Raw genomic sequence first — 25,861 nt, forward strand, 5'->3', positions numbered from 1 at the left:
TGTATTGTTTTTTTAATTCTTTGTAATTAAAATAAAAGTTTTGTGATTTCTTTTATTTTAACAAAAAGGAAATTATTTGGGATTGAGTCTTGGGTGTGGGTTTGAATGAGTTATGAGCTGATGGTCCCTTAGAAGTTAACGAGTTTGTTTTAAACAAGTAACAATCTAGACTTAGCTTACAATTTAGCCGTTGTTTCTTTCTTTTGAGATATAAGAAATTGAGGTAACCGCGTCGTCTCTTATTATTCCCAAAGGGGGTGTTTCTTCCGTAGTGATTACTGATTACCTTCTGGCTGAGCCAACTTAAAAGGCTGAAACAGTACTGGTTTCATGAAAAGTCTGATTAAAACAATGATTTTTTATTTAAAAAAAAAAAAAACTAGTAATGAAAACAATGAAGGAAGAGACAAAAATGGATTCGTTGTCCTTTTGACTTTTTTATTGAATTACGAATTCAGCAGAGAAAAATGATGGTGAATATATGTCCACATCCTTTGGTCACGGATGAACTTCTAGGAGACAAGACATCCTAGCGATGGATGGCTTGGAAATAACTTTTCCGGTCTCTGTGCCTTCCAGTCCATTCTTTTTGGCCTTTTGTCTTGGACCCTCCTGTTTTGTACGCATCCATTTTCGTCATGGAGTGTGTTTTTGTGAAGGTTAAACCCCTTGCGGGAGTTTAAACTCGAGGCTAAAATAACAGACCCTTTGTTTTGGTTTTGGTTTTTTGTTTAATACCCTTTGATTCAACTGCAAGAAATCAACTTCCTACCAACCTTTATGTTCGCGGTCCAGCCACTTTTAAGGGAATCGAACTATTGTTTTGTTTTGCCAAAGATTTGGTCAGTTGTCTTCAGCTCCCAGTTCTTTATGGCTCTGAATATGCATTCTATTCTAAAACTAGCTTTGATTTGTTCCTTCTTGCCTACTATTAGCCCCTTGAGTTTGAATTACCCTGCGGTATTCAACTTCGGAGACTCAAATTCAGACACTGGTGGATTAGTCGCCGGAAAAGCTTTTCCACTGATACCACCTAATGGAGAAACCTACTTCCTTACACCCTCTGGGAGATTCTGCGATGGGCGCTTAATTATTGACTTTCTAAGTAATGTTTTCTTCCTCTTTTATTTATTTATTATTTTAACATGTTTGTTTACGGGGAGTCACTGCCCGCATACATAGATATTTACAACGCACATGGTTGAGATCACGGAGATGGAATTTAATTCTAATATATATTGGAATATTAAAATATACTTTTTGCTTTTGTTCTGCAGTGGAAGCAATGGAGCTTCCTTACCTGAACCCATATTTGGATTCTGTTGGCTCTCCCAGCTTCGAGACAGGGTGCAACTTTGCGACCGGAGGGTCTACTATACTTCCGGCCAATGCAGCTTCAATAAACCCCTTTTCCTTTAACCTTCAGCTATATCAATTCTTCAGATTCAAGAAACGAGCTCTTGCATTACTCTCAAAAGGTATTCATCATTGGACAAGCTTCTAAGTTTTGACAACACAATCATGGCTTGTTAAAATGGTTAAGTTTTTATGAAATCGCACTTACATTACGAAAATGGTTCTTTGTTTCAGATAAGGAACTTCAGAAATTCCTCCCTGCAGAAGGTTATTTCAAGCAGGGCCTTTATATGATTGACATAGGCCAAAATGATCTTGACACTGCATTCTACTCATTAAAATCGGAGGAAAATGTACTTGCTTTGATTCCACAACTTGTGTCAGGACTCGAGTATGGAATGAAGGTTCTGTCAAGCCAGAAATTATACTAGCTAGCTCTGATACAGCCTTAATAAATATTACTATACTTAATTCCTTTTCCTTTCTTTTTTTAGATATTATATGATTCAGGAGCAAGGAATTTCTGGATTCATAACACAGGTCCCCTTGGGTGCTTGCCAAGAATTATTGCTACATTTGGAAAAAATGACAACCTAGATGAGCTTGGTTGTGTAAATTCACACAACCGAGCAGCTAATGTTTTCAACATGAAACTCCATGATGTTTGTGTAAACTTCTTGGCACAATTGCCTGAAGCTAATTGCACTTACGTCGACATTTACTCAATGAAGCTAAGCCTTATTTCAACTCATTCTCTATATGGTAAGCAGGTTATTACTTATCCATCTTTCAAATTTGTTATCATTATTTTTTCATGTTATACATCATCCGTTACTCCATCTGGATTTCGCGTACAGGATTCCAACAACCTCTAGCAGCATGCTGTGGTTATGGTGGGCCTCCACTGAATTTTGACTCTAGGATTGCTTGTGGTCTAACTAAGGATCTGAATGGGAGCATAGTGACAGCAAATCCATGCAACAACACTGCTGAGTATATAAATTGGGATGGAAATCATTATACAGAAGCTGCGAATAGATTTGTCGCAGACCTAATACTAACAGGAAATTATTCTGATTCGCCTCACTTGGCGAATGCACCATCTCTTACCTGACCAAAAATGAATGTTGTTGTATTACGTTTGTATCAGAGTTGATATGACAATGGCAGATAGATGTAAAGCATGGCAAAATGTGTTGAATAAAGACAATCTGTGAAATGGTTTTTTTCCTGATAAAAACAAAAAGGTTCATTAAAAGAGTTCTCTGGTCTGAGATGATCACTGAATTTCTTTGGGCTCTCTTTTGTCGAAGTACAAAATTAACAAATTCAAGTTCCTCCAGCTCATTTACTATTCTGATGAATTATAACTCCCGAAATAGTAATGAACTAGCAGCTTGAAGAAGGATATGGCAATTGCCAACGAAATTTTAATACAGATGAATCATAAATTCACCGGCCTGAAAGTGCCTTAAATCCGGTTTTGATCAATCGAAGTACTGCCGTCAAAGAGTCTTAATTAGAATCATAATTCAAAGAAAACAGGGTGAGATAAATGCAGGCTCTCTACCCTCTTAAATTCCTTTCGGTATAGCTTCCTAGGTTGGATCATATTTCTTCCTCATCCCACCCTAGCTCACCCCAATTAATTAATGCAGACATATCATTTTCCATTGTTGCTAACAACCCAAAATCATAAATTCGGAATCAATGATTGGTAGAACAAACAATGACTGGTGCAATAATTAGCTTGAATGTCGATTTTGTGGAGAATATGTTAGCATCATCCTGCATTACACACCATCAAAACTCAAAACCATGCATGGCATTGATTCATGAAAGTTGCTGCATGCATGAGAGTTGCCAGTAACGTCTTAATACGGCAGCACAATTGCTTGATGTTGATTAATAAACGAATTATCTGACAACCAAATCCTATTTTTTTCCTCATTTCGCCATATAAACAGGTGTACACATATAGATCAAGATCTATGACTTACATCAACGATAGGGCCGGCATTCCATTTTCATATAAATAGTAAGAGGGGAAAAGGAGGAATTACGTAGCGTTATATCTTTAATTCCCACCAAACTAGGAAAACATTATTTCATTTTGTTGTGAATGCAAGATCTTGATCTCCTTTTCTTCCCTCTCTAATTGGCATGGTAAAGGTCGGTAGGCCATCGGTTTTGATCCTTGATATCTAACTTTTTTGCTATGCAGGGGCAAGCCTTGTAATCTAAACTTGCTTTGCGAATGGATACTTAAGCTAAAGGAACTTAATTCGTTTTAGGGTATGTACTTCCTGCACTACTCTAGACGAAGCCGAAAAGCAGTAAGTTAATTAATAAGGCTCTTAATCTTAAATATACAATATGGTCTACTTTTGCATACAAATAGCATAATATTGCTAGCTGAACTTGAACTGTGACTTACATGGTTCTTTAACCATGGGCTATATTAAGAATCAAACATTTCTTTTTAAAAGAAAATAAATTGATTTTAAAGGTAATATTTTCATTTCTCTAAATATTAAGTTTTGGTTTGCTCATGAAGATAAAGACGCATATGGTGCATTATAGAAATAATTAATAGCAAGCAGGACAGCCTGGTTTTTATTTTTTGTCTTCAATTTTAATTTTAATTTATTTTCTGTACTACTTTAAAGAAGATAAATTAACTGAGAGGATACTAAAAATAGTATAATATTGATTCACTAATGCAAAAGGAATAGATTTTCATTTTATCTAACTTATACCCGACTATGATAGGAAAAGAACAAACCATGGTATAAATTGTATCTTTCTCCCGCAAAGTTTTATGGATGCTGCATGTAATTCTGAAATAAGTTCATTTTATTCATTGCATTTTCCTTTTTTTTAATATTTATATATACGTATTTTTGACCAAAATTAATCATCCTAATTTTTATTATTTGTAAATACTTGATTATGACTACTAACTTGTTATTTCTCTAAAAATATTTTGTTTTACAAAAACTATAATGTTATACAAAAAATAACGATAACAAGTGCAATAGGTGAAACAATTATATCTTATATACAATAATGAAAGTAACACAGAATAAATTACAAAGTGTATACTTTAGTTTTATTTTGAGATATTTTAGAAAGCTTTGGTTTGGTAACTCGGTATGAAGATGGTTAAGATGGACTTCTCTTAACTTTTTTCTAAAGTATAAGTGTCTTCTTTCTATATTTTTTTTTATTAATTAGTTTTTACTTAAAAACAAATCTTATTATGTTATTAATGATTGTTTGCAGCAAAAGCCTACTACTTCAAAGATCACATAATGTGTTTTAGTCTTTATCCATTATATCCAATAAAACTCTTTTTAGTGATTACTACTTCTTATGTAAATTAAGGTAGCGTTTGGTATGAGAGAAGTGAGAGCACATTTCTTACAATGTGTCCAATTAAATTACATTATAGTATTTATTTTGCAACAAACCACTTCAATATAAGATTGCAATACAATCACATTACAACCAAGGGATGTAATGTGATTACAGTTCAAAACCAATGCAATCACATTGCATTGCACTTTGCAATGTTCTTAAATATACTTTTACCCTTTAACTTTGTTACCTTATTTAAAACATTTTGTAACGTTATAATTAAAATAAAATATATAATATAAAAATCAAAAATTAAAATAAAATAAAATATAAAAAATTAAAATTTATATAATATAAGTAAAAGAAATTAAAATAAAATATATAATATAAAAAATTATATTAAAAAAATAAAAATATAAGATTATAATAAGAAATAAAAAAATATATGACATTAAAAATATATTTAAGATATGATATTATATAAAAATTAATAATAAAAAATACAAGTATATTAAACTTACATTTTAATTATTATTTTGCTTGTATACCAAACATTATAATGTTATTTTCCCTACAATTACATTGCTTGCAATCACATTACTTGCAATTATATTACTTGTAATCACATTGCATTGTAAAGTAACAAACGCCACCTAAACTCTTATTTCAAAAAAAAATATACATTAAAATTCATTTTAGTCTTTTTTACTCAGTATATGCATTAAAGCCTATTATTGAGTAATTGTTCCTTGTGGTTCTATATGTAAAATCGTAACAATTCATTTGGAGCTATTTTCCACTTTATTCTCAATCTTACACTACCATTTCCCTATTCTTCCTCGCTTATCATAGTACAACACTTCCTCTTCACCTTTCTTATACATCTTTTTACTTATTTATAACACTGTCTTTTCGTATCTCAAGAAGAACCTTTCAACATTATTCTTCAAACATTACGCACGCTTGTGTTCAATGAAATGTTTATAAATAAATCATTTCGTCCTCACTAAAGTTAAGCTAGTGGGATTTTCTACCAATCTTCTAAAGTTTAGCAAAACTATAACTATGTAATTTTGTTTCAAAATAAAACATTATTATGTTGCTCAAATTTACAACCATTTTCCATTAACTCTACCCACATCAACAAGAGGCCGACAGGAGGGGCTAGTGGGGGCCCCAATCCCTCAACAATTTTTAAATTTTATAACTTATTTTTATTTTTTGAAATTTTATAATTTCGTTGTTTTTAATATATTTTTATTTTTTTTGAAATTATATAGTTTTATCTTTATAATAATTTTTTATTTGGTGAGATGCCCCATAACAATTAATTAACAATCAAATTTAATAGAGCTAAAATAAAACTTATTACAATAGAATTATTTTCAAACACCACTTCTCCAAAATTTTTCAATCGCTGTCTTTTGTTCTCATTACACTTTTTTGCTTGTCCGTATTTTTTACAGAAAATCTTTAATCAGTAACTCAATTTTCATGTCATTATAATTAGTAAGTTTAGTTATTCACTTATTTTATTTTAAATACTTTTAACTTTAAATTTTTTTATTTAATACTTTTTACTTGATGATTTTGATTCAGGATTTATCGTCTTAGAATATTTTGTTGAAAGCAACCAAATAAGGATTTGATTAAGCACTTAAGATTAGTTATCACTTATTTATTAGGGATTGTTTGATTGCTTTCTTATAAATTATTTGTATTTTTTTGTTTAGATTCTTATGAACAACTAAAATTTTAATTCGAGACTGCTTCCTCATTGAATTATTTATTGATATTGTATTTAATTTTTGTGATTAATTTTAGGGAATTACTTCCTCATTGATTTGTTTATTGATAACTCTTAATATTGTTTAGAAGATTGCTTTTCATTGAGATTTTTCTTATTATATCTGTTAATTTTTGTTTGTTGTTAAGTTTTCCTAAAAATTGAGATTGTTATCATTATTAAATGATTGTGGTTATAATAGTTAATTCTTTTAATTAAATTATTAAGATTGATTCTTTTTAGTAATTTTTTTTGAAATTAGAATTATTGTCATTATTAAATTTATTTGAGTCAAATTGTTTTATAATTAACGGTTAACTAATTGTTATTAATCAAATATCATTGACATTAAAAAAAATGTCACATGATCATATTAATATGTCATATTATAATATAATATGATAACTTAACATTCCATGTAAACGTCATATGATATAAAAAATTATTAGTGATATTTTTAAAATAATTCAAAAATTTTAAAAATAAAAATATAAAAATTTGATTCAACACAATAAAAAGAGAAGTTATTAAAACTTTTTAAATAATTCATTTTTTTAGATATCATATCATTTTAAAATAAATCATAAAAAGGAAAAAAAATTCCAACCATTCCAATCTCGATCAATCCGAAACAACAATGTATTGGTCGACACTGCAAAGGAATATATGAGTTCACTTTTCTGTTTGGGCCGAAGAGAAATTACGATTGGGCTGTGAAGGCCTGCGTCAACCACAGGCTCAGTATGGCAGGCAGGCAAATAAAGTCGGTTGTCTATCTCTGTTTTCTGTATTCAAATTGGGGGTGAAGAAGAGTGTGGCAACGATGAATCTTGGGTGCCTTGGATAAGCTCCTTCCTTCTCCTTCTCCTTCTCCCTCCCCTTCACTTCTCGCATCTAATTCCCTATTTACTCATTTCTTTCTCCAAAAGTTATTTACTATAACTATATCATTTCCTTGTTCCTTCGGCCTTCCTTTTCCTCACACTTTTTTTTTTCCTCATCCATTTCCTTAAAAAAGAGCCTTCCGATTTCCCTTTCTGTTCTTTTGAATTTATTCTACATTTGTTTTTCGGTTTTGGTGTGATATTTGATCATTTCCGATCAAATTGGCTTTCTTTTTAACTTTTTTCGCTAATATTTTGTGCTGGTTTATGAGAAATGAAGGCTGTAACTGAAGGTCTTTAGAAATTAGGGTTTCCTTTTGAGTTTCCGTTAAGATGATTCCATGGGGCGGCCTCTCGTGCTGCTTGAGTGGAGCCGCTCTCTATCTTCTTGGAAGGAGCAGTGGCAGGTTAGCTTTCCATCGACTATGTCAATAAAAATAATTTCATCATCATTTACCGAATGCATTTGACAGAATTTTTTGAAAAATTGATAATCGAATTCTATACTTAACATGGTGGAACAGGGATGCAGAGCTTCTCAAGACGGTCACTCGAGTCAATCAGCTTAAGGAATTGGGTAGGTAGCCCCGGTGCCCCTTCTTCCTTTATGTTATGCATTTTTTTATGATTGGTTGAGATTTATTGCTTTTGGTTAATGATTTCCTATGCTTTCTACAACTTTTAGAAGGAAATTTGAGAAATGTGCTGAGTAAGAATGTAGATTAAGTTTTTGGACCCATTTTATAATTTATGCAAACTTATAACAATTTCAAGAGGCTTCCCGGTTTTTTTATTTGTTAATCATTGATTGTTTTGCTAATTAGTTATGCTGGAGCATCTTAGTTACATGTGAGTGTAGCTATGAATTCGCTCTCCCTAATGTTGATTTTTGGCAGCAAGGTTGTTCTCTGTTAATATTGAGGATAAGTTTGCAATTTGTATTAAAAAAATCCGATAACAATGGAAAAATGATCCCGTCCACCTTAAACTTTAACTACTGAAAATGGGTGTGGGACATGTTTATTTGTTTGGTAGATGTTGCTGGTTCTACACAGTACGTGTCGTGCAAGTAATATAATAGTAAGTATCGTCTCCACAGGGAGTTGTATCTAAACTCTTGCTAATTACTAAAGTTTAGAACCCTAATCTTATCCAAGTAAATCTAATTTTAAAAATTAATGAAAATTGAAATTAAAGTAACAAGCTAAACTAATGAATTAATGCTAAGGAATTTATAGAAATTCAGAAAAATGGAGCCTAGGACTGGAAGTACTCTACTTTTCATTTGGATTTAATTTCAGGTTGCTAGCCTAGAGTCCAAATTTATCTACAATTCTCTGTTGAGATATTGTAAATATACCTATCTTAACTAATTTTTCATATGTCTCCCTAATCTTGGCTGCACATGGTATTTAAGTATATTTTTATCCTAAATACTAATCAAATCACCTATGCACTAAGTGAAGTGAACGCATGCTATTCAAATCCTAGGTCTATTTTAAATTCCCTTTGTCAAGTTGCATTTAGAAACCCAACTCAATCTAATTGTTGATCAAGCAATCAGAAGCCATAAGCATTGATTTATAATAAACAACACAATATCCATTAATATTGGGTAAAAGGAAATTAAAGTACCTAAACTACAAATAGAGATTAACCACAATCCTAGGAATAGAAATTTAGTTCAACATATTTAATTCAAAACCCAATATTTCCAGAAAAATGTTCATTTCTACAATAAAGAAGAGAGAGAGATGGAACTGGTGTTAGAAAGGTAAGCTGATGTGGATGGTACAGCTCTCAAGAAAATCGTTCACTTCTCTTCTCCATTTCCTCTTTTGTGTAGACCAAATCCCTAACTTTTTCTATCTCTCATGAAAAGCTGCTCCAGATCTGTCCTTTCTTTTCCCTAAAAACTCTCTCTTATAACCTTTAAAAGTGACCCTTTGATTTGGAAAATTGAAGGGTCCACATTGCTTAGCTCGGCGTTGCAGCGCTGAGTTCACTGCCAAAGGCAGTGTTTGTAGTGCTGGACAGTGTTGCAGCGCTGGAGGTTCTGTTTGGTGAGGGGTTCTGGTTGACTGGGACAGCACTGCTGCGCTGGGCTTGCTGTTTCCATGCTTTGTTCCTTCAAGCTGCCTAGTGTAAAGCTGCTGTGGTCGGGCTACTTCTAACGCGATTTTGACCATACTCGGATCAGAACTGGGTGAAGTGATAAATATGAAAGTTATAGCCCTTCCTCTTAGCTTTCCAATGGTTTAAGAATCACGTTGATTGGACTTTTGTAGCTTGACTTATGTTTGAAATACCACTGCATGTTCGGTGAAGTCTGCACCTGGCTAACTTGTGAAATTCCTTGCCACTTGACCCCTTCTGTTTTGAGGACCTTAAAAACATAGGAGCTAAATCAGTTATAGCTAAAAATAGGAATTTTTTCCATACAAATGAGCAAAAATAACTTGAAGTAAACTAGCTCAATCATGAGTTAACTAATTAGAGAAAAACTAAAAAAATTACTTAAAATTTTGCCTAAACTTAAAGACTTAACCATTTTATCACTCAAAATATGGCAAGATAACTTTATATAATAGAGTATCAGTAGTGTGAGTGTTATTGCACTGTCACTGCTAATGATGCTAAAGATGTTTATCGTAAATTTAAGGATAAAATACCTTGACCCTCGAAGTTTTAGTCATAACTCCACATGGGTCCATTAATATTCAAAATGGACATTCCACCTTAAACCTGTAAATGGTGTTACTGGACAAATGTGAAATGTCTAAAATACACTTCTTATTTCTCTCCTCTTTTTCACTATTTTCCTTTCTCTCACATCAGTTGGCAGTGCTCCCTTATGCTGGCCAGCCACCCCGCGGTCGGATTTGCATGCTCCCCTTGGGGAAATCTGGCCGGATGTGGCATTCCACAGCCAGATCTGGCCGTAGTGTGGCTGGCTGCGAGAGGTAGGGTAGAGGGAAAATTTTTTTTGAATAGGAGAAAAAAATTTTAAAAATGAAAAATTATAGCTTATATAGTTTGGTAATTTTTAAAATTAATGAAGGGTAAAATTGTTTGAGAAATATTACCACGTCATCAAACTGACGGAAATATTAACAGTTGACTAACGGTTTGATTTATGTGTTTAATGAAAGATATTCTTTTGAGGCAGACTATTCATTTCGAATATTAATGGACCCCGTATGGAATTATGGTCAAAACTTAGGAAGGTCAGGCTATTTTATAAAATTAATGTTAGGTGATACACTTGGGTGGGACTTGGGACTGATTTGATTAGTTGCCATCATATACATGTGCTAAGACATTTGTCTTAATAATATTGTGTTTCTTTCACCTTGCAGCTCAATTGCTTGACCTTGAAAGTAAAGTGCTTCCATTAATTGTTACAATCTCTGGAAGAGTAGGTTCTGAGACACCAATCAGTTGTGAGCACAGTGGATTAAGAGGTGTTATAGTAGAGGAAACGGTAACCAAAGAGCAGTAACTGTCGATGCTTTTATCCTTTTTTCTAATTGCACTGAAAAATTCTTGTTCCTATGTCTTAGGCTGAACAGCATTTTCTAAAGCACAATGATGCTGGTTCTTGGATACAAGATTCTGCATTGATGCTTTCTATGAGTAAAGAAGTTCCTTGGTATCTGGTTAGTTTATATTTCTCTCTGTCTTTTTGGTTTGAGTAGTATGCTGAAATTAATTTATTAATGCTGGATTGTTAAGGTGGTTATCTTTTGAATCGCACTTGGGATGAATTATGATGAGCTCCATGAGAATTACAGTTGTTGATGTAGCAGATTTGGTGACAATATTTTTAAATCATTAATTATAGGATGATGGAACTGGTCGAGTATATGTAGTTGGTGCTCGCAGTGCGGCAGGTTTTGCTCTAACTGTTGGAAGTGAAGTGTTTGAAGAGTCAGGTCGATCACTTGTACGTGGAACATTAGACTATCTCCAAGGTCTCAAGGTATTTTTTCTGTGTCGTTAGATTTTCCATTTTATGGTAACACTTTCAATTGGAATGAGCTTGTTTGATGGGCTATTTTGCTTGTAGATGCTTGGAGTCAAGCGAATTGAGCGAGTGCTTCCCACTGGTTCTTCCTTGACTGTTGTGGGTGAGGTATGTTTTCAATTAATGATTGCCTCTATTTTTGGCAAATGATGCTGAAATATCAATGCAGATTTAAATATACAAATTATCAATATATTAGGAAATGACAATGTTGTTACTAGTTTATATACTTGGTGCAGTCTGCTGTTTCCTACCCATGCTTTTAAGTTGAAAATCTTTGCAAAAAATGTGTATTAAGTATCTTTTTGCATAAGTATGGTAGGAAATCAATTTTTTTTTTCTAGGTTTTCCCTAAGAACTTGGGTTACCTAAGTTTCAAATTAACGTGGTCCAGCCTGACGCTTATATGGTCCTAAATGAATAAAAGGCAATGTTTCAATGTAGTCGGATGATGTCTAGCCTTATCTTAAAACTTTGAAAGCTTGGTGTTGAAGTAGTTTGATGATAGTTTCAACGTATATGAAACTTATCTGGAGCTAGTATTTGAGATTGATCTTTGGCCGAGACCATTTAGTCAAAGCCAAGGCCCAAGCCACAGTTTTTTTTTTTTATAATTGGGAAATGGGGGATTCGAACCCTGCTCTTTAGGCAGGAGAATCATGCACCAATCAATGAGTCAAATGCTCGGGTGCAAGTCATAGTTTTATTTCTGCCTAAAAGTTTTAAGCTGCAGCTCCATCTACTGAATACGATATCTTTTTATCAATAATTTTCAAAGCTTAAGCAGATCCCTGATGGCAGGAAGACTTTGCTTAATCACCATGGATCAGCATGCCACAGTAAATGTGTATCCTGGTCCTCTACATATTTCACTTGAAGCATCAGACAATTAACAGTGCCATTGCTCTTCTTTAATGTCTTAATATAATGGAACTTTCCTTGCAAACTTTTTGAATTCAAGATGTTTTCATGATTTAGAATTTAGAAAGCTGCAATTTCTGAGTTCATCATCCACATTTGGGTTACATGCTCATTTACCATTTCCTCATTTTGCCTCTCCTAATCTTGTATGTGGTAGGCTGTCAAGGATGACATTGGAACAATTCGGATTCAGAAGCCCCATAAAGGGCCTTTTTATGTGTCCCCCAAAACTATTGAGCAACTCATTTCCAACCTTGGGAAATGGGCAAGGTTGTAAATATTTCAGACTCAGACTGCTTCCTTATTCCTTTTAACATAGATAAGTTTTGATGATTATTTCAAAAAATGAAGAAAATAACAGCATTTATATTTATTAGGTTGTACAAGTATGCATCTTTTGGACTGACCATCTTTGGTGTCTTTCTAATCACCAAGCATGCAATCCGTTACGTATTGGAGAGAAGGCGCCGTTGGGAATTGCAGCGAAGGTATGCTTGATTAGTGTTTTTATTGCTTGTTGAGAAACAGATTGGAATGTAGATTGACTGATATAGAGAACAATTGCTACACAATGGTCTTGTCACTATTCACATCAGGTTTTTTTTTTTTATTTTTTTATAAGAGGCATGTATTTATGAGCACCAAATAAACTGAATTGTGAACTTTGTTCATTCAGGGTTCTTGCTGCTGCAGCTAAGAGATCAGGGCCAGATAATGAAGGTAATTCATTAGCTGTCTAAAGGATTGTTATTGTTCATGGTTTTGTCTGTACAAGGTGTTGGGATCTCACAATAATTTCTGTAGATTCAATTGAGAAAGCTGAAAATGGATCAGAATCCAAGAGAGACCGCATAATGCCAGATCTATGTGTAATATGCCTTGAGCAAGAGTACAATGCTGTTTTCATTCAGTAAGTCAACTAGTTGTATTATTTTAATTGAGTCATATAAAGCAGTTAAAGTGCCTTGTTTTAAGCTATGCTGTCTATGCTTGTCTGTGTCAACTAGATACTTCTCACTATGCGAAAGAAGGTTTTATGTCTGATTTTAATTTATGCATCTATTTCCATAATGATGTATAACTGTGCTAAGTGCTTATGAGTCGCATTTCAAAATTCAGCTGGATAAAACAGGTATTATGTACCAAATTAATTCTGTCAATATCCATTCTTCAACGTAGAAATTATGTTGAATCAGTCACTTCTTCTGTATAAGAATTTCTGTTGCCTCTATTGTATACTGTGAGTTGCAAATCAGATGTTTACCCTGTGCACCTTACTGGTGCTGAGGCTAAATGGTGTTTCTTGATTTTCTTAAAGGTATATCCAGTAGAAAGGAATATATTATTAAATATCATCCGTATTTCGCATAAATTCCATTTTTTTTTATATAGGATGGGTGTTTTCCTCTGAAGTGAAATGTGAAGATGCTGTTGTTCGTAGACTGTCATCTGTACCCTTCCTTTTCTTTTTCCCTTCCACCTTTTTGGTGGTGGCTGGGATCAGCTACGAGGTGCATTAGAATGTCATTGGGCCATTGATGAGATATAGTATTTTCCATATTTAGCTGTAATAACACTTAAATTCCCTGTCATTATGCCACTGGTGATTGCTAGGTTTCTGAGCAGTGTTGATATTTATGTTTTTCCAAACATAAAGTTTGTCTAGATTATTTCTTTTGTTTTGTTCTAGCATGTGAGATGATCAAAATTTTTCACATCAAATTTGGCTTCTGAAGTATGCTTCTTCATATCTAATTTTAAACTCTAAACGGACTCATGACCTATTGCTTATGATATGCAGATGTGGTCATATGTGCTGTTGTACGACATGCTCTTCGCACTTAACTAACTGCCCTCTTTGCCGGAGACGTATTGATCAAGTTGTAAAAGTCTTTCGCCATTGAAGTTTAGCTTATGAAATTTGATAAGTGGCAATTGTACTAGCTGGGAAATCAGGATATTTATTTTTGTTCAGAGATGTGAGATTTTGACGGTATAGAATCCTTTTAACTAGCAGCCACTTCTTTGTGTAAATTCATAAATTTCCCCTGATTCCTTGTAAATATTATTTTATATGCTAGATGATTTGTTGTCGTAATTTCCTGACAGCTACAGAGGATTATGTTTTGTCCATTCCCACAATACCTATTTAAGTTGATATGTATATTATTCGGGAGGGATGCGACGAAATTTATGCCAACTGTGCTCAGCTCCCTCAACCATTGTTCTCATCTGAGCTGGTTGATCTATTAGGGACAGTCCTTTGGTCATGCATTTCAAGGTTAGGGGTTTTAAGCATCAGGACATGAAAAAAAGGGTGATTATATTTTTTTTTAAAAAAAAAAAGAAAGCAGAGGAAAAAAGTATAGATAAGTCAATTGGATATTGTGCTCGTAGTGCAGTTTATATCACGTGTGTGGTATATTTGCTCAATTCAAGTTTATTATAAAGGTGTAACTGAATTAATGGCTACAAAGGTAACATTTGATGCTAAGGAATCTTTCTTTGTTGGGTTTTAGCCAACTAGCCAAGGATGCTAAGGAATCTTCTAGAACCATTTTATACATTAATTTTGGAATTGGCTTAATTAACTAATAGTCGAGAGACAAAACGTAATTAATATTGTAGGATGAAGAATTGATGATCATTATGATATTTTAACAGAAGGTGAGAAACATGCATGTGCTGCGGGTTATTTGCGAAACGAATATATACTGAAGAACTATAGAGTATAACAAATCAAAGGCTGTCCGGAATCCAACATGGAGAAGTTCTGTTAAGAAGCATAAAGTTAAGCAAAGACTTCACCCATGAAACCTGAAACTCAGCTTCAGGAAAGAGGTTTCCACTTTCCGCAAAGTTCCGAATCTAGGTGACTTCCCCTCAGGCATATTCACCTTTTTTAAAGTGGAAAATTTCTCTAGTAAAATTGCTCGTTTCTTCTCCGTAGGCTACAGACCGCTCCATAGTCTAGAGTTGCGCTGCGCCACAAGAAACCTCGAGCGTCACCAACTTTAGATGTCATGCCCTGAATGTCACCTTACCAATGGTTTGTTCACATCACAAGTTAATGTTTCAAAACCTGATGCTTGCTGAATCGGATACCCTTTCGATTTCGCGTCGCAAAGTCATCAAGCTTTTGCTCTTTCTCGGTTCTTTCATCATGTAGAACAGCTATGAGTGTATGCAATGTCAAAAAACAAAACAATGAAAAATGATTTGCACCCTCTAAGCTGTACCCATATGGTCGGATTCTAGTTGAAGGAGATGAGAAAGAAGCGAAAAAGAAGGGAATATGTCCTGAATTCCTGATCCATCACATCAGTTTGACAAAAATGTGAAAAGTCATCCATTTCAATTTTAGAAATTATTAAGAATCTTTCCAAAGTTTCCGTCAGAGCTCGACAAGATTTGTTTTACACATGACACACGACGATACTCGGTTTTGTTGTCCACTAGGCGAAGTGGATTTCTTTCTCTTTACAGGGCTTATGCTAAGTATAAATCTGGTGTTGCTCTGCCATTTTAAGTAGCCATCTTCTCCAGTTTCTATTTGTCTTTCGTTCATAATATCATATCTCCAAAAACCTATTCAAAAAACTTATTCACTTTCGCTTCACATCAATGGAAAAGAATCAAACTACTTGCCCCAAGGCTGTGTGTGAGAAAATCTTTAAAGCAATCACTTTCGCTCCTGCTTTCAGTACAATTCGTCGTATCTCGAGCCGGCGACATACACCCTTACCTGTCAAACACCCTCGAAATCCATCACTACCAAACTCTGATCCTCCTATAAGACCTCTTGATATCAAACCCAAACTGACATCACCACAGCGCCCCAAACCTACAAGTGCAGAAGGGTCAGAAGTTCCCATCAATTTTGACTATACCACCCGCTCGCCTACTCCACCAACTGAGAGTCCAAAACCAATAGCCCTGAACGGTTCCATCCAGAATATTAATGGCCAAGTGCCACATGCCTGTACAGCTCAACAGGCAAAAGCACCAAAGCCCTCGACCGATATGGTTCAATCAGGAAAACCAACTGTCCCAGGTAACGGTCAGCAGGTATCCGGAGTTGCTTCCAGGACTGAACCTGGAACATCTGTCTTATCAGCAGAGAGTAAGCCCAAGCATAAGTCAGAAAACAGTAAGGGGCAAATCCAAGTCCAAATTGAACGACGTCAAGCCAATAGGGAGGAGGAAGGCAAGAAACCAACACATTATGATGATACATTTACCGCATATATCTCTCGAACAAAGAAGAGGATCACGTCACATGATCAGGAGCGTGGAGAGAATTCCTCAAAAGTGCTTGGACATAACCATGGTCATGGTCATCGTGGTACTGGTAAGGATCATCACTTTTCGGATTACATCGACCGGACTAAAAGGACGATTAGAACTACTTCAAGCATCAAGGATAAAAGCGAGTCCTTCGTCAAGTGATTGACATCGATCAGTTACTTAAAACTATGAATAAACCGAAGATCGATTCCCTATACTTGAGGATAAAAGGTTTGAATTTGATGAATAATATCATTGATTTTGTTGTTCTGTGTGGTGTTTCTCTTGCTATGTTGTAAAGATCTCAACCTGAGCTATATATGGCTGTTGGGATGAATTTGAAACCAGATATACTGAAATATTCCACCATCTGTTTCTCACTAGACATTCCATCTGCTTTTGTACTCTATTTATCATTGGTTTAAATAAATAATTCTACTTGTGATTTATTTCCTTTTGGACTTTGGAGTGCGAATATGATACAGTAGTGGGAATATTGAAAACATTTCTAATCAATTAATTATCATTAAATTAAGTGATTAGTGGTGTTCAAGCTGTTAAATGAGGAGCAAGAATGAGTTTTACTAACCAACACATGTTCACTGCGCTTTTAAGTTAATTAAAGTTCCACCAAGTTGATTTTTTTTTATATTTTTCTAGAAAAACATATAATAAAAATACCAACTAAAACGAATCTAAAAAAACTTTGATATCATAATAAATTTGTTAAAATGTCCCGATTTCCTAAATTTTGATTGAAATTATACGAAAATCCATCAGATTTTAAAATGAACACTCCTCTTTAAAAAAATATTTTTCACTGAACATGTAGATCCGACTGTTAATATTTTTATCAACTTAATGATGTGGTAAGGGTAGAAAGATAATTTTATTTTTGATTAATTTTTATAATTATAATTATCTAATATTATTATTATTTTTATTAATTAAAAAAAAACTCATCATTGGGGAGCACCGAAGCTCCCTTAGGGAGCCCCGATCTAGTTCTCCAAGGAGAGGAGCACTGAGGGAGCCTCAAATCGAGCTCCCTAAGGGAGCACTAGATCCTATCTATGCTCCTCTCCCTTGGGAGCACCAGTCAGTGCTTCTCTTTCTTGGGAAGCTAAGGAGTATTGATCGGTGTTCTTTATTTTTTTTTAAAAAATAATTTTTAAAATTAATAAAAAAAAGATATTTTAGGTTTTTCACTATTTTTATTAATAATATTTGTAGTCTTAGGACGAAGTGTTTATTTTGAAAACTAATGAATCTTTATGTAATTTTGATCAAAATTTAAACCTTTTATCAATGTAAAAGTTTAAAATGTTAGGCAAATGTTCAAGTTTTCTTTCTGTTCTCTTTTATTCATGTCAGCTGAACAATGACATTCCTAAATGAGAAATTACCTAAAAAGGGAGTGACGTATTAGGCAATTGCGATGTACGGGTTTGAGAGAAGCCACAGCATGCTTTGGTATAAATGTTGTCTACCTTGGCCCAGACTTGCATGAGTTAGGGCTCCAACTACACCCGGACAACCCACAATCCTCCTTCAGGCCTTTGCCCATTCCTCACATGTTAACCTTCTGGGCTTTCGCCATTTCACCAGCCCCTGGATTAGAATTTTTTTTTTCCTTTCATTTTTGTTTTGTTCTTTCTTCCTTTGCCCCTTCCTCATTTAATTTCTTATAAAATGAAATTTAGTTCTCAGTTCTACCAATGGGTTGTTGGTAAAACTAGTGACAACAATGAACATGAATTAAAAACAAAAAGGGGGGATTTTGAGCTCGAGACTTGTAAGAATAAGCAATTATATATCCCTTAATTTCCTCTCTTTTTTTTTAAACCTTTCTATAAAGAAAATTCCTCAAACGTATAATATTAATACCTATATATTAAAATTATCTAAAATGGCAGTGCGGTTTTGCTTGGACTTTACTTCCAGAAAGTTCCATCTGTTTCTTCCTCATTTTTTTTCTTACTTTTTCTGCCTTTATTATCTGCTCAGCTTATTTAGACTTTTAGAGGTATTGTAAAGGATTTCTTCTTCGTTTTCTTGGTTTTCTTCTATTTCTTTTTATTTCTTCTCAGCTTGGGTCCTTTCTTCTTCTTCTTCTATTTTAGTAAGCTATAAAACTTGGGTGTTTTAATGTTGATCTACCATTTGGCGCCCCCTCCCTTCTAAGCTAAAGCATATATACCTTATGTCATGTGATACAATTTCTAATCCAAAAACCGCCAATATTTGTAGGCCAATTATGCTTTCCGATCCGAGTATGTACATGTTTAAGCAAATTGGCATAAGGTAACAAAAACATTATCAAAAGTTTCCATTGATTTCCCCAAAGTTGTTAGCCCTGCTAACTGTCACAGCTTGTTGATGCACTGGCATGTGCTTTGCTAGTTGCTACTAGTATTACAAAAAATCCGAATCAACCAACCACTATCTGCCGTATTTAATTATTTTCCTTGTCAAGGCCTCCCCTCTTTTATTTTTCATGTTGCCTCTGTTGTTTTTTTTTCCCTATTGCTGCTTTCCAAAATGTTGCATTGGGACATTTCCTCCACCCGTCAGGCTAGCACCTGCTTCTCTCCAATATCTTGAACTTAATTGTCTCATGACTTCCACATGTTCAATCTCATGGTGTGTTGGAAAAGCTATCAAACCTTTTCAGAAGATATATATATATATATGTCTAAGTTTGGGACTTAAGCAAACCTCCACGTTCTTCTTCTTCTTCTTCTTCCTCTTCATGATTGATTGCCCCAAAATCATACAGAGATTACATCAAGCAATTACAAAAACACTTGTTCAAAAACGGAGGAAAGAAAAGGATGTGGTTAGCTTCAATTAAAGACAAGATGGGGGGATCTTTTCTTTGGATTGTAGCAGGCTTTTTGCAAAATACAAGGAATCCCGTGCATAAATATCTTAATACCGAAGATAATTATTATTATTATTTGAATGAAAATAGATTTCGATAAAATTCATCTAATCGAATCATTACATGATGCCTCCTTATATAAATAAATCCGTTCTGCAATTATGATTAACAGAACTAACTAAAAAGATCATGTCAGACATGCAGTCTGAAACAATTTGACAAGAGCCCAAAATGGCAAAATCATTGATATCATTTTTATATTTTTATTTTTATTCACATTAATCATATTATTGTTGATATTATTTTTTAATTTCTTCATCATTTCTTTGCCAATAAAATTATTATTCAACCATTACCTCACCATTTGTACTTTTTTTTATGGACTACTATCCCCTTAAAATGTCCAACCTTTTTTAACCTAATTTTACCAATCTTCTTAATCTTTTATGCTTTAACTGTATTCTCAACATCGATTATTTAATTATTTTTTTATTACATAAGGGCTTAAGAAAATATTCAATAAAAAAATAAACAAAAAGTAGAATAAATTAATACAACCAATCAAATAATAAAATATGATCAAATTAACATTTTTTTTCCCAAGCAATATGATCAAATATTAATTATATGTAAGATTAGGCAAAACCATTAACCATGTAAAGATGTAGCCTAAACACCCAATTTATATTAATGATGGTATGGGACTTGCCCCTTAAACCATTCCAATGATTACCTAATGAATGGAAAATTAAGGGTTGACGCAACTGTGTCAGCTTCCATCTCCATGAATGTATAAGAGGCAAGTTGACCTTAAAAGCACAAAAGAGAGCTCCTGGGAAAAGACCTTTGGGTGGTCGGAGGAAGCAGAGTTCACGCCGAGCTCTAATTATATCAAGCTTTGACCTAAAACCCTGACGCACCTGCTGATCTGACATGCACGATCTGCGGTCTCTTTCCATGGCTGAAACCTGTGAGAAAAAGGGTATATAAATCGCATAATTTATGTTTATTTACACCTGCTTGCTGAGTCCTTAAATCGAACTAGATTTTAATGATTGATTGAGGGGTTCTGAGAACATGCTGCCAATAAAGTAAACAAATTTGCAAAACATCTTTCCCCGGAAAGGGAAAAAAATAGTAATAAACATGTAGGAGAGTATATTACTTTGCTAATGTATATGTCAATTGGGAATAAACAATTGCAACTTATTATTGGTATCGTATTACTTTAATATATGCTGAAAGCCTGAAACAAAAAGTCAGATGCTAGTTAGGTTTAGTTTAAATAAAGAAGTGTGATGCCAGAGTGCAATAATTTTTCGGCACGGTGCATAAAAAGTGCACATGCAGTTGATGTCATGTTGGCATGCTGCATTAATCAAACTTTACATTCAAATTATTTCTAAAGTTGTTTGCAATTATTTTTCATGCTCTAAAAAGATGTGGGACTCCTTTGCTATATAAGACTACAAAATACTGATCGCGACACTATGGTAAAGAGAGGTCTATGATAGAAAAGAGGAGCAATCTACTTTGTTTTACATGTAAAAACTGAAATATCAAAATCGGAGAATCCCCAACTCTAACCATGTACTATCATGCATGACTTGAAAGGCATGAATTCTCATCCAAGAAAAGGAGTCGAAGGGGGAGAGGAAGAGAAATTCTATATATATTTGTTTTGGGGGTGCACCGGCATGAAGTTTTATTTGCATTTCTTTTAAATTAAGTTTTTAAGTGCTAAACAATTATGATCCTCTGCTGGCTTGGCTGCAGCTTGCTTATATTAATTTTTTAAAACAATCCGTCATTTTCTTGATATGATCAGCACAAGACTGAAGGGGCGGATGTTGCCACAGCACAATTACGAACAGGTGTTTTCTCTGTTTTGTGTATTTAATTAAATAATTTAATGCCAATCAGTTAGTTAGTTGATGTTACTGCATTCACGCCCCTGTATCTTACTTAGCCTGACCCGACCCTGCAAACTCTCCTTTTTTTTAAAGCCTTAAAGTCAAACATATATATATATATTACTATGGTTGGTGTCTTTAAGCCTTAGCCCCCCCGTCGAGTTAAACCCATGCATGAAAATGTCAAACAAAATAGCAAATGAAGTGAGCAAAAAAGTGTTTTTGTTTATTTTTGTTTGGAGCTAACGCCCATGAATAGCGCAACCGAAACAAACTTGCACGCTTCTTGCTAAAAAACAAAGGTATATTAGTAATACAAAAACGCAACCAAAAGCAGCCAGCCACCGTCCAAAAAGGAGGAAAAAGTGTGTCACCTCACCATATCTGCAAGGTTTTTTGTTTTTGCAGAAAACCAAAGCCCCTTTTTCATTAAATGGTTTCACAAGAAAGTACATTTTCAAGTTAACAATCCTGGAATAGTTTCAACCTGAAACTGAGCTTTCAGTTTTCAATCTTAAAAATTACCAAGGAATCAAGTACAATTAGTTTGAGATACTAAAACCATCTATAGAAGTGCAAAATGAAATGAAATATATATATATAGTTATAGTTATAGTTATAGTTATAGTTATACTTGTCTTTCAAAGCATATGACTAAGTAATTTTGTAACTACATCTTACAAGAAAAATTGAATCATGGAAAGGAATATGTTCCTCCTTTTTTGGTCTTTTTCTTTTTAGAAAAATGCGTGAAACCCATGTGGCACCTTAATTGATCTCATATTGCTTTTGCCATAATGGTGGGAGGGAGGAAATCTCAGTTGCTTATTTTGGATGGTCCACAATGAATTTCTGAGTTGTGTAACCTCCACAGTTCCAAAAAGTAAAACCCAAAGCACTTCAAAAGTATGTGAGAGAGAGAGAGAGAGAGAAAGGGGAACGGGTCCTTCCTCACATTATTCCCCGTCCTTCATCACATTTCTTGTTACTTACAACTGTTTTAGCTTTCTTGGTTGGATTCTATATGGCTAAGACATCTATCCCTATCAACAAAAAAAAAAAAAAAAAAATACAAGATAATATTTCTAAGTCTTTGGAAATTGGAATCTTCGTTTCCCAATCTCGAATGTTATCTCTAGGACCAATTGGTAAGTACAGGTTCTCAATTAATCGTTTATGTATAACTATAATTTATTAAATTGTGGTTAAGATTTCATCATCTCGAAATCCCAATAAGTCTATGTTAACTTTATTCAGTATGTAAATCATTTGACAAGATAAGTTGAAAACTTGTATATCTATACTCTAGCGTTTGATTTTCATCATCAACTACATAATGGTATTTAAGAAGAAAGATATGTGTGCAGAAATGATGTAGACTGATGTTAATATAGTTGTAGTGTTGTATTTGGAAACAAATTGAAAAAGAAAATGCTGCAGATGGGGGGAATTGACTTTTCTACAGTGACACTGATAGAGAAGAGGGAGGAGGATCGTGTCCATCCAAGTAGCCCACCTTTCTGAAAGGACTTTGAACATGGACCTCTCATGTATCACTCTTGACTTTAGGCTAAAAAGGGCATTTGCATTTCAGCCCCTTTGTAGGGTAGGGCCCCCAGTTTTTTTGGGTCAGCTGCTCGGCTTTGCCTCTTGCTTGCACATTTAGCCACATCCTTTTTACTTATTTTTATTCTTCATGTGAAAAATGAGAATCTAATAAAGCTAAAGACTTTTAAAAGTTCAGATGAGCTAATGAAGAAGGAAGTTCCCATAGCCAGTGGGGGGGCTTTCTCATCTTTTTAACGCCAATCCTTTTATTCATTCTTGCAAAAGAGTAAAGAAACTGACATAATGGAACTTTTAAGGGTAGAGAGACTCTTAGGAGGCTCTGAAAATAAAAAGAAAGTTGAAAGCATCAATGAAGATGATATTCTTTAAAAGAATGGAGTGTACAACAATTTTAAAGATTAGTGGTTGGCTTAGTTGTACAAACAACCACATTTTTACTTGTTAATTTTGCTCCTCATTCAATAGAATTAAAATTCTTCAAGCATTTGTGGGTTCATGAAAAGCTTTAGTTAGAAATGTGATATCCAACTTTATTATCAATTATTAGAGTACCAAATAATACGTCTATTTTTATATTTAATTGAGATAGGTTATGCTTTTTTATTTCTCTAAGATGAGTGTAATGTCTTTTTCCAATTTTAGGTTCAAGATGCCATTGTTTTAATAATCCACTTAATGATTGAAAAAAGAAATCAAGCTAAACTTGAAATCTCATTCCTTATTCTACATTCAAGTTATTAGTCATTTACATAAATTATTATTGACAAAAAGACGGTATTACTTGTTCATATGGTTGCTTATGAATTTTTGAAAATATCTTCGAAAGATGCGAAAGAATTATCCAAAAATAAAATTATCAATTGCATTACTAAAATAATTAAGATAAGATAAACAAATAAAAAGAACAAATTTATCTACATGAATATAAATTGTAATATTTATTATCACTGAAAAAAGAAAAACCTAACTAATGTTCTCCTCCTAGCACAATCCATCCCATCCAACAAAAAGTCGTGAAACAATTGAGGAAACTTCTTTAACTTTTGCTCAAGATTAGGGAATAAGACAGCACACCTCTTTTTTTTTTTTAAAAAAAAAGAAATCCCTATTCCATTAACTACAAAAAAAAAAAAACCCTTTTAATTTGTTGTATAAAAGAAAGATAAAGAAGAGAAAAGCCACGAGCCAAAGCCGAGTGAAGGAAGAGAGAAGCAAAAGCCGGCTAGGGGAGCCGTCGTAAAGATTGTATTTTGTGATGGTGGGAAGGGCATCGTCCGTATTTGCGCAACGCGGATGGGCGGCCACAACGAATCACGCAACAAACCCTCAACCCTGCCCGGCCCCCCCCCAAGCCTTCGCTCCCTATGGGTCCCCCACACCATGCCCTCCGCCCTGCATACGCCAACAATAGAGGCTTCCTCCGTGGACCCCACCACCCAAAACGAACCCTCACTTGAATGATAGAACTTGGACCCACACATATGGCATCTTGCGTGTCGTCCATGTCATTTAGTAGCCCTTTGCCTACTTGGTTTGGTTGCTTCCTCTACTTTCGCCAATATGCCCACTCCTCCTCGAGCTATTTGATTGTCTAATTACAATTTGTTTAAGCCAAAGACTGAATTTGATATTTTGGGCATTATATTTAATTTTTTTGAATTATTTAAAAAATTTTAAAATAAATTTTTATCATTTTATGAGATTTAATTAAATATTTTTATTTTAAATCAAATAAATTTTTAAATGATTAATTAATTATTTTTAATTAAAATGTGATTTGTTATTTTTATTTTACATAATGATAATATGAAATGTTGATATAGTATGATGACATGATCTTATAATATTTTTATTTTTTCATGTCTACGTTACATTAAAGCCCAATGATTTCCATATCAACATCACATCAAAATCGAATAAATATAAAATAACGAATAATATTTTAACTAATGATAATTGATAATTTTAACCATAAAAGTTTTTTTAGTTCAAGCTAAATGACTTTCACATCACCGTCACATCAAAAGCAAATGAGTATAAAATAATAATTAGTATTTTGAATAATAACGGTTGATTAACTTTAATCATAAAAGTTTTTTTAGTCCTAAATAAATTAATTGAATGCAATTGAAGAATGAGAATATATTAAATTTTCTTAAATAGTTGAGAAGCTTTTTAAAGCATTATATCATATTTTTACTATCTCAATTCCATAATTTTAGTCTCATTATCTTAATTTTAATGAATTTATATAGTTCATCTATTTTTATTAAAAATTGATTTAAAGATAATTGATAATGATATTAGGATTTTGCTTTTACTTTAAAAGATATGATATTTCGGTGATAATTCGACATATTGGGATGAATTAATTTTTCAATTACGAGACACATATCAATATAAAAAATATCATATTTTATTTAATTAAAATTTTTAAAAACATTTTTTAACATTTTTATTAAAAATAATATTTTTGTATTAAATATGTGCCACGTGATAAAGAAATTTAAATTGACATATAATGTCATCAACAAAAAGGTTCATATTGTTAAATTTAACTGCAAAAGTCATCAACTGTTTTTAAATCAATTTTTAATAAAAGTATAAAAATTAAATTTATTAAAATTGAGGTAATGGGACTAAAACAACATAATTGAGATAATAGAATGATCAAATTCAAAACTTCTACCCACTTTTCATCTCCATTCTTTGGACTATGATGGGGTTCTATTCTATTGTTTTGTATATGTTATACAGTAATTTTTATAAAGTATTTTTAAAATAAGCTAATCTCATAATATAATTGGATAAATGATTCATATAAAAAAAATAAGTTTGTGTATTAATTTGTAAGATAAGAAAAACAAAGTAAGT

The 25,861-nt window shown here is 33.3% G+C and overlaps 3 protein-coding genes across 4 annotated transcripts; all 3 read left to right on the top strand.

Annotated features, from left to right (window-relative positions):
• The first annotated feature begins 564 nt into the window (after positions 1–564).
• Positions 565–2,537, top strand: LOC18613411 (GDSL esterase/lipase At1g54790-like). 2 transcript variants are annotated; one of them, XM_018115648.2, is made up of 6 exons: positions 565–842; positions 936–1,105; positions 1,278–1,478; positions 1,591–1,760; positions 1,851–2,118; positions 2,214–2,537. In XM_018115648.2, exons 1-6 carry the CDS (start codon positions 781–783, stop codon positions 2,468–2,470), a joined length of 1,128 nt encoding a protein of 375 aa, XP_017971137.2. In that variant the 5' UTR covers positions 565–780; the 3' UTR covers positions 2,471–2,537. The 2 variants fall into 2 exon arrangements, with proteins under 2 accessions (XP_017971137.2, XP_017971133.2); XM_018115644.2 differs by having other exon boundaries at positions 566–1,105.
• Positions 2,538–7,291: 4,754 nt separating this feature from the next.
• LOC18613412 (E3 ubiquitin-protein ligase SP1) lies at positions 7,292–14,432 on the top strand. The gene is given in 12 exon segments (XM_007050628.3): positions 7,292–7,793; positions 7,911–7,963; positions 10,746–10,870; positions 10,950–11,045; positions 11,231–11,368; positions 11,456–11,521; positions 12,492–12,604; positions 12,712–12,822; positions 13,011–13,054; positions 13,139–13,236; positions 13,238–13,244; positions 14,136–14,432. Coding segments are annotated over 12 exon segments (969 nt in total). The 5' UTR covers positions 7,292–7,719; the 3' UTR covers positions 14,180–14,432.
• Positions 14,433–15,857: 1,425 nt separating this feature from the next.
• On the top strand, positions 15,858–17,004 carry LOC148764774 (uncharacterized). Its single transcript, XM_088804551.1, has one exon. It carries the CDS (start codon positions 15,959–15,961, stop codon positions 16,781–16,783), a length of 825 nt encoding a protein of 274 aa, XP_088660677.1. The 5' UTR covers positions 15,858–15,958; the 3' UTR covers positions 16,784–17,004.
• Positions 17,005–25,861: the final 8,857 nt, after the last annotated feature.

Source organism: Theobroma cacao, chromosome 1 (genome assembly GCF_053813885.1).
Source record: "Theobroma cacao isolate CCN51 chromosome 1, ASM5381388v1, whole genome shotgun sequence".
In the NCBI taxonomy this organism is placed as follows: domain Eukaryota; kingdom Viridiplantae; phylum Streptophyta; class Magnoliopsida; order Malvales; family Malvaceae; genus Theobroma; species Theobroma cacao.

Coding starts and splice junctions, on each gene's coding strand:
- LOC18613411 (XM_018115644.2), top strand. CDS start 781: ATGTTCGCGGTCCAGCCACTTTTAAGGGAATCGAACTATTGTTTTGTT. Junction 1,106..1,277: donor CTTAATTATTGACTTTCTAA/GTAATGTTTTCT, acceptor TTTGTTCTGCAG/TGGAAGCAATGGAGCTTCCT. Junction 1,479..1,590: donor TCTTGCATTACTCTCAAAAG/GTATTCATCATT, acceptor TCTTTGTTTCAG/ATAAGGAACTTCAGAAATTC.
- LOC148764774 (XM_088804551.1), top strand. CDS start 15,959: ATGGAAAAGAATCAAACTACTTGCCCCAAGGCTGTGTGTGAGAAAATC.